Raw genomic sequence first — 9280 nt, forward strand, 5'->3', positions numbered from 1 at the left:
CCTATTTGATATGCTGATTTATGTATAATTTTGTTAAGATACTACAATTTACAATCTTGTACCCCTTCCCGATTCTATGTAGGATCCAACTATTTGATATGCTTCTTTCTTGTTGACTTGGCTTTTAAGTAAAGTAATCGTTTAGGTTTATATTGTGTTTGTCCGTGTATTCATATAGTGGTGAAAATATGTGTAAACCTAGATTCAAATGAGATTTCAAAGTGTTGAAAATGTTGACTCAACTTGAATTTTGGTAGAGCGTTATAGCTGGAGATTTTGGGACTGTTGTAGGAGGTTTCAAATCTATTTTATGGAGCTATAATTGAAGCAAAACTCTGCATAATGAAGTGAAAGTGCTTGATTATGTTTGAAGTGATTGCAAAAAGTTAATTGTATTTATATTTTATTTAGGGTTTCTTAGAAAGCAGTCATGGTTTCTTAGAACTTGTGCGGATATAATGATAAGACTCTACTCATATCCTTCTGATATTTTGAGGGGGGTGTGGACTATTTTGTTTCTACTTTTCTCTTGCAACTTTGTTCAACTTTGTCTAAAATAAAATTTTAAGCCTGGTATAAATTTTTCAAACAGGTGTGTTTGCCTACTGTAGTAGAGGAATTTCTTAGACAGGCAAAGGCTGCTCGACTTTTCATGATGTCTGAGTCATTTGTTTTCGATGATTTACTAGAGTCTGATCTTTCTAGGGCTTTTGGTGGGATGGATAGACTTGACATCTTCTTCCCATTTGATCCATGTTTCTTGAAGAAAAGTGAAAGGTTTGTAACTTTAGGTTTTTGTATATGCTGAAGAGATGTTCAACTGAACATTTGTCTGATTGGATCTAACTTTCCACTCCGACTGTGTTGATGTTTACCATCTCCAGCTACATAAGGCCATATTTTGTTTGCTGGTCTAAAGTCAGAACTACATACGATAGTGATGGCAATGATGAGGTCAGTGACAGTGGCAGTGAAGTATCAGATGATGATTTTATTGACAGGAATGCAAAGGATATGATTGATGATGACATGATGGTGAGTGTTGAAGTAGGTCTTGATTTTGTTCCCGACTTGAACAAAATGTCGATCACACCCAAACAGTCTTTAAAATATGATGGGTACGAGACACAAGTGGAACGTCTTACGCGAATGCCAGCAAGAATCAGACCATCAACTAGTCCAGAGTCTTTGTAATACCTATCTGCTTGTTATCCCTTTATACGATAGGAAACCTGTCAATTTTGCATTGTTTTAGGCTAGTAGGTACATCTCAGAGGATTAAGTGTGGAATTATAACATTAATGGTTGAGATTTTGATAACATGTATTCATATGCATGATTATGTAGTCAAAATCTTAACTGCTGAGTGAAATAATTTTGTACTTTAGCCTTTGAAGTGTATTTCACTTTGGAAGAGTCAAATACCTAGTGTAAATGTCATTTTTGTTTTCCCCTTATACTACCGTCTGATGAAACATAGTAGGAGCAAGCAACTGACCCTGAGATTCGTTCCCCTCTATCTTGTAATTATAATTTATGTTTGAGGTTCCGCTACTAGAAAAACAATTTTTGTTGAGTAGGACTTAGGGTTCCGAAAGAATGAATTAGATAAATTTTGAATTTAAATTAAATGGAGGAGTGAAAAATAAATTATTTTTAATTTGTCAAAAAATGTATTAAAAAATTCATTCATAATTGTTGAGATTAAGGAGTAATTGTGATCATTATTTGATATTACCGTTGTATATTTTGTATTTTAGGAAATGAGGATCATATCTAGCATATTTGTATGTTAGATTTGCTGAATCTTTTCCTTTTTCACTACTTTTTTTTTTTTTTTGCTAATTTTCCTTTCAGTTTGACCCCTGTATCTCAAATTTGCTGTATCGAGTTCTTATGTAAATTCATGATATAAGATTAATTCAAGTCTTGATGTTTTTAACTTTTCCTTTTTCAACAACTAAAAATTTTTAAGTTGTCTTTTATTTATTCTCATTGACCTATTTTAAAACTTTTGAAGATGAATGATAGAGAAAATGGGACACGGGGACGGAGAGTGGGAAGGTACTCCTAATTCCTGCCCTGCACTTGTCATCTATATTCCCAATGAATCTTATTGAATCATGTTTGAATCAAGTTTGTATATAGCCGTTAAGGTTCTGAGTAAACCCTAATTTAATAAATGAAAAGATAAAAAACTTACCGTGCTCCAATAGAAATTCTTATTAAACCCTAAAGAAATTTACATTTTACAACATCTTTTTCTATTGCTTCCAGAAATCGAATTCTAGAAGAATATTTAATATATTCTGAAATTAAAATTACAGAAGTGTTTAAAAACCCTTTTAAACTAAAATTCCGAAATTTGTTGAACACTAGAAATTTCAATTCCAATTTTGTAAATCACTTTAACTTTGAGAATACAGAATTAAATTTACCAAAAAAAAATAATAATAATGATCTTTAAAACATTTCGAAATTAAATTTTCCAGAGGGATTCAATAAAACGAGGGCGTGACTAACAAAAAGATGATCCAAAAGTATTCATTGCACTTCATATTACACTAAATAAACCTCCTTTTTAGTATAAGCCTTTTTAACATAAACAAACCAAATTTCCTCCAAAGTCATAGCCACATGGTTTTCCACACAACGTAATGGGATCAACGGGGAAAAACAAGTTCGTCATCAAACAAACACACATAACAGGTGAATAGCATTGCAAGGAAAAATAAACCACTTTGTGCGCTCATTTAAGGAGAGTCTTCACAATTGATTTGACATTGAGTTTCTTGAGGTCAGTATACGACTGTCCGCATCCCACAAACATGACAGGAGCTCCAGAGATGTAAACCATTGAAAGTGCAGCTCCCACCTGACCAATTGAACCATCAGCAAACCCATAATTATTAATCAAACAAGATCCATATTATATGTCCAAGTTAAAAATTCAAACTTTCCTTCCTTGCAAGTTTAGAATTACGGACCTTATCATCGATGGTGTCAAACTTGGTGAGCAAGATCCCATCTATCAATCTTGGATTAGGAGATGTTGAGAGGTCAGCCAATTTCTACAGTGAAACATTAGGGATTAAATATGGTTATATAGGATATAAATAAGGAAAAAAGTTCCATCTGGGAAATATTGAACTAAAAATAGAACCAAACCTGATTGAACTTTGAAAGCTGATCAACTGCGTCATTTCCAACCAGTGCTTCTCCAACAAACAAAACTAGATCTGGATTGTTAAGGTAGATGAGTTTTGACAATGCCCTCATCAGGGGTTCATTATCCTGAAAACCAGCAGCTAGATATCAGATGAATGTACAAGCATTCAAACAAACACCATGTAATATTATTCACATATAGCGATAATCATTCAACTGTTCCAGTCAGAGAATGGTCCTTTATCTCAATAATACATTCAATTGTTCAGAAATACTATAAAAACAAAACAGAAACAGTGTGTGCGAAGAACAGGAGTTGCCTAGTAATTGTAAATTTGCAAACTTCATATAACAACACAAACAGCTGCTAAATGATCAAAATCTTGACCAAAATAATAATTGCAGTAATACCTGCATACGACCAGCTGTATCAACAAGGACCACATCTGATCCATTGCGTGAAGCTTCCTGAATTGCTTCCTTTGCCACAATGGCAGGATCTTTCTCATAGCCCTTCTCAAATATAGGGATCTGAAACAAGGAAATTATAAGACTGTATGCTTCTTAAACATACAGGTTAAAGAATTCCACTAATCCTAAATCAATATAAACCTGAAGCCTCCGAGCATGGGTCCGCAGCTGTTCAACTGCCCCTGATCGAAAGGTGTCACAAGCAGCCATCATAACATTTATCTTGTGCTGCAGAAGCCAGTAAGCAACCTACAACATGACACATAAAACCCAATCTTTTCTGGTTAAAGAACACACCTTACATATGGAATATCAACTATAATAGAGAAAAAATATGATTTGCTCCACCTTAGCTAGATTAGTAGATTTTCCAACACCATTAACACCAACAAATACAACAACATATGGTTTCCTTTGCTCCTTGGAAGCATGTACATCCCTTAGTATATCAATGGAACGTCTAGGAGTTAAAATTCGAACAAGAGCCTCTTCCATTGCCGCCTACAGTAATATTTTTAAGTATACTATCAGTATCAATGTTATATAAGTGTATTCATAAAGTGAAGGTAGCACCAAATGTAGATAGGAAAAAGATAGAAACGAACATGCACTGTTGAAGATATCCTTGTAAATGAAGCCAGCTTCTTGCCTTCAAGACTTGCTGCCACTGATTCACAGAGTTTCTCAGCTATCTCCTCAGCCTACAAGAAATATAAAATGCAAACAATATTAGCCAGGTCAAAGACCCAATAGATAACCATTAAGACATATAGAGGAAAAAGATAAGAAAATTACTGCCGTTGAGTAGAAACACATACCACATTCTTGGTCATGAGCCTATCCTTTAGAGCTTTCAAAGCTGGTTCTAAGTCTGACTTCTCCAAATTTTCCTTCCCTGCAATGCTGAGCATGAGGATATGTGAACAAATTTAGATTAGTCAATCCCATGAAAAACTGTAAATCAAAATAAGATAAAAATGTAAAAATCAAATAAGTTTCAATTTGTTCTGTTAAGGGTACAAGGTTGCAAAGCTATTTGCGCCCAAACAATATGGAATGAATATGGAAACTGGTAAAATTGACATCAGAAAAGGGAAACCAGAAACAGGACAACATTCCTTGATTATCCAAAATAAAGCTTGATTCATCATGCCAGAGGGAACACTTTCATGAGCAAGAATAATTTTATTTTGTTGTCCTCCTCTACGCCATTCCTAAGTTTTGTGTGAAAAAGTACTGGGAGGGCCCCTCCTGACAACGCATGTATATAAAATGCTAAGTATTGCATGATCCTGAACTGATTTCTCACCAATAAGATTCCAATATAATTTTATTAGTAAAGAAATACTGCAGGGAATCATTACTAAAACATGTCAAGGTATCCCCAGAAAGCAATGAGACAAACAGTTAAATCCTCACACAAATTCCACTTCCACAGTAATATACAGTTATGTATCAATCTTGAGGACTACAAGCATGTGTGCGACAATCTAATAGTGATATAGTATGAGTTAAAAGTACAAATCATTTTAGCAACATATTCAAAGTTTCATTGTTTCAAACAACTTAATAATAACAAGATATCTGCCTATGAAGCTAGCAAAGTGCAGAAAATATAAAGCATAAGCAGAGAAATCTTACCTTTGGAGCATGGACGAAAACCAACCCTTGCTTTTTGCACCGACTTTTATATTCTTCCCCACATCCTCCTCATCATCATCCTCACTTTCACTGCTAACAATCTCATCTTTATCCATCATACTTTCACCTTGATCTGCAGCCACAAAATCAATGTTCCTGTCCCCATCCTCACCTGAATGGTCGGTAAAGTCCAGTTTTGTTTCAGTAGTTGCAGCATCATCCCAAACTCTATTTTTCTTTGTCACTTTCTTGTTTGGCTCTGCCTTGGAGGCCTTGGCACCATTATCTGTCTTCTTCCCACCTTTGGTCCTAAGCTTCTGAAGCCTATGTACATCAAAAGCCCCAACTTCGGAACTTCCATTCTCTCTACCATTCACATTACTATTCAGGTTAGAATCTTTAGCAACAAAATTGCCATTGGAGTGTCCATTCTCCAACTTCCTGCCCTTGCCATCATCACTGTCCCCGCCACCATCATTCTTCACAACACCATCACCCTTCTTCTTATTCCCTCCCTCGAATCCCGACTTCTTATTCCCCTGCACTTGCTTCTTGGCATTCCCCATGACAACAGTATTTGACCGCTTCAAATCCTCGGTTCGAGACAGGGCTTCCATCTTCAGCTGCCTGAAAGTCTCATCAAAATCATGGTAAGCAGTCCTTTTGGGATCATAAACCTGCGAAAACTCATGCTTCACCATAGCAAGCAGATCCTCCACACACAAAAGGTGAAGCATTCGTTGATACACAGCCACAAACACAAGGCCAAGCTCATTGTGGAAGGTCCACTTGAGGGTGTAGGAAGCACCAGAGGCATCATAATTGTAGGATGCCGCACCAGATCGCTCCTCCAAAAGACAGGAACGGATCAAGGTATCAATAGGTGAACCTTTCAGCGCGTTCCCAAGTTCTTTACAAGTCCAGAGGATTAACCCTCCTCTTGTAAATATCAGTAACTGCTCTAACATCCTTGATAACTTGCAATTATCCTATTAATTAACGATAACAAACAATAATTAACAATAACAACAGCAAAAAGAACAAACACGCTTCGGAAATTTTCAGGTTAGGAAAAACCTAGAATCTAACACCGACCAAACATAATCACAGGAAAAACATGTTCCTCGTGTTGATTAGTGATTATGCTGTACGAATCGAGAAAAAATGAAATTCGATTGAGCAAGAGAAATCGTTGGATTTCTAACGGATGATTGAGAGAACTAAAGAAATTAATGGCGGTGATGGAAAGGTACCTGTTGTTGTTTCTTGGTGCTGCGATAAACGCATTATACGAGAACAATTAGAGAAGATTCAAAAAGAAAAAGAAAAATGAAATTCTGAATTTGCTGAATGTTTGGTTTATATATGGATGCACCATTTTGAAGATCGACTCGTCCTACTACATTCATTTCCCCTTTTTTGGCTGTTAAAACGCTTATAATAAATAAATAAATTTCCATAAACGTGATCATTTATACTTTTACTGTTTATTCTCATTTTTCATGTGTTATATATAGAACTTAAACATATTATAAGATATAAATTTAAAACTTTAATATTATTCACACAAAAATAAAAAGTATTTACCATTATTATAATTTTATCAACAATAATTTTTAAATAGCATGTCGAATAAATGTTATATATAATGGAATCGCGATCCTATTTATTTTTTGAATTGTATGAAATTGAAATATTTAATATTTATTTTATTATCATTATTATTATCTGGATCACAAGTAAGGTTATTCTCCTTTCCATATTCAAGACTTAAATTTGATATTATTAATTAAATTGAAATGATTTTCGCAAGTTGATTTACGCACATGAGATTTATTTTATTTAATATGAAATATTAAAATAAATATTGTTTGCAAATTATTTTTTTACCCTTGGATTATGAATTGCACTTAGTGTTGTTTACAAATGTATTCATTACAGGTCTATGTACCTCAAGATTTAGTTGGATTATATATCAACACTTGATTTGTTTGTTACGCACTGGACTATTTTCTTTGGGTCAAACATAAACTCTCCATCTTTTCCTTTTGGGCTGTACCAAAGTCTATTTTTGAGTCCGAACGTCGTTCTTTTCAAAACTTTACAGAAAATATAACATTTAAAATTTGTCACATACAAAAATTACAATCATGTTCCACTCCCTTGATAATCTTTTGATAGTAGCCAAGAATCCCAACTTAGACCAACTAGTCATCACAATATTGAAAGTTAATGCTGCTTTTAGTCATTATAAGGGGATTAACCATGTTAATGTGAATTAGTTTTTCAGAGTCAAGTTTTGTTTTAACTTTCAACATTATTTACTACTAGTTTTGAACTTATTGTTAAGTGTAAAAAGTGAAATTCTAAAGCCGATCGGTTGAATATTAAAATACTGTTTCATCCATTGAAATCTTATGATAGACAATACGATAAGATAATGTTTTTATTAACCTTAGAAGCTATAGAGATAAAAACACTCCTAGCTGTTCATAAACTGTTCACCGCTGCTAACATACTCGTTCACATTAAAATGAACTACGGTATAGCATATACTAATGATGCGAATCTATTTTTTCTTAAAATAAACGGTAATGCTAATGCAATTTAAGCTTCTATTAGGGGAGAACAGTGTATTTTAGAATGAATAATGTAGAATCACGTGTTAAAACAAGATTTTAAATTAGAGGAGCGTAAGAAAATTAATACAAACTAGTAAGTTAATTAACTATTCTAGTGCTATAATCAATTGACCTCTAATAGTGTTTTTATTGAATTTTAATATATGAAAAATTATTAAAATTTAGATAAATTTTATATTATTATTTGATGATTTTGTTAAGTATTTGAAACTAACATATATTAAACGCATCAACTACTATACAAGACAATGTATGTGAGCCAACAATCTATATAAGAGAATCAACAAGAAACTATTATCAACATTTTACAGAAGTAACCAATAATATTCTTTGACAAAAAGAAACAAATCTCTATCTTGAAGATTAGTTATGAAGACAAAAATACTTTTTTTTTACACATTTTACATGCTAAACATATTTTGGATAAAGAAGCAAAAGAAAAATCTCAAAAGACACTTTTATTGAAGCAAAAAGACTTTGAAAATAGCATACTTTGTGTCTAATAGATAGATAGATGTCCTTTTAGAAAAAACAAGAGCAAGAGCAAGTGCAACAATACAACATGCTACTTATCCTTTTGTAAATTATTGTAACTATTCTTTTTCTCTTGAATCTTCTTGTTTCTTGTAGATACTAAGAGATATTGTTAGAATTCTTATATTATTGAACTTAAAGAATTTTGTATAAATTCTTAAACTATTGAGAGATGTCATTGATAATGTATAAATTACAGTTACAGTAAAAGAATGTTGATTATAGACTGCATTAGGGCTAAATACCATATATGCATTCATATAAAATAGGTCACATACGGATTTTGTAAAATGTTTTGCAAAAGAAAAACCAATCACAATAATATGCAATTATTAAGTAGGATTGCAGAAAAAAAATTATTATTTTGCTGTTAATAACTATCAACTGCAAACAAAAGTAGTATTATCTGTGGTTGATAGCTGTCAATTACAAATAATAACTTTTTTTTTTCTGCAGTCTCACCAGATAAAACTCATCTAATAACTTCTAACCCCAAAATAGCCTTTTCAAGCATTATACAGTTCCGTTTTTATTTCTCTTAACTAGATAAGAACATGACCGAAGCATAAAATTATAAAACACAATTATCTAATTTTATATAATTAGCTACTTTAAGTAGATATAACATAATATTTTATTTAGTATTTTCCAAAATTGACTAAGAGTAGGACCATGTGATTATTCAACCAGTAACGCTATTATATGATAGGATATGATGAATAAATTATTGAAATTTGTAGCATATAGAATGTTAGTATATAATGTTTAAGTGTTCAACTTTTCTTCCTCTTAACTAAGAACATGATTGAAATAGAAAAATGATA

At 32.8% G+C, this 9280-nt stretch overlaps 2 protein-coding genes across 3 annotated transcripts; one reads left to right on the plus strand and one right to left on the minus strand.

Moving 5' to 3' along the window:
* The first annotated feature begins 458 nt into the window (after nucleotides 1-458).
* On the plus strand, nucleotides 459-1317 carry LOC113852374 (RNA polymerase I-specific transcription initiation factor RRN3-like). Its single transcript, XM_027482599.1, has 3 exons — nucleotides 459-500; nucleotides 593-777; nucleotides 885-1317. The coding sequence occupies exons 1-3, from the start codon at nucleotides 459-461 to the stop codon at nucleotides 1192-1194; spliced, it is 537 nt and encodes a 178-aa protein (XP_027338400.1). The 3' UTR covers nucleotides 1195-1317.
* A 1217-nt stretch (nucleotides 1318-2534) lies between these two features.
* On the minus strand, nucleotides 2535-6700 carry LOC113868079 (signal recognition particle receptor subunit alpha-like). 2 transcript variants are annotated; one of them, XM_027503654.1, is made up of 10 exons: nucleotides 6358-6700; nucleotides 5281-6269; nucleotides 4458-4542; nucleotides 4245-4340; nucleotides 3988-4140; nucleotides 3781-3888; nucleotides 3580-3699; nucleotides 3169-3294; nucleotides 2988-3071; nucleotides 2535-2875 (listed from the first exon to the last, which is right to left on the minus strand). In XM_027503654.1, the coding sequence occupies exons 2-10, from the start codon at nucleotides 6246-6248 to the stop codon at nucleotides 2750-2752; spliced, it is 1866 nt and encodes a 621-aa protein (XP_027359455.1). In that variant the 5' UTR covers nucleotides 6249-6269; nucleotides 6358-6700; the 3' UTR covers nucleotides 2535-2749. The 2 variants fall into 2 exon arrangements, with proteins under 2 accessions (XP_027359455.1, XP_027359448.1); XM_027503647.1 differs by having other exon boundaries at nucleotides 2564-2875; nucleotides 6534-6700.
* Nucleotides 6701-9280: the final 2580 nt, after the last annotated feature.

The sequence above is a fragment of the Abrus precatorius genome, unplaced genomic scaffold (assembly GCF_003935025.1).
Source record: "Abrus precatorius isolate BTA unplaced genomic scaffold, Abrus_2018 Scaffold10, whole genome shotgun sequence".
Lineage (NCBI taxonomy): Eukaryota > Viridiplantae > Streptophyta > Magnoliopsida > Fabales > Fabaceae > Abrus > Abrus precatorius.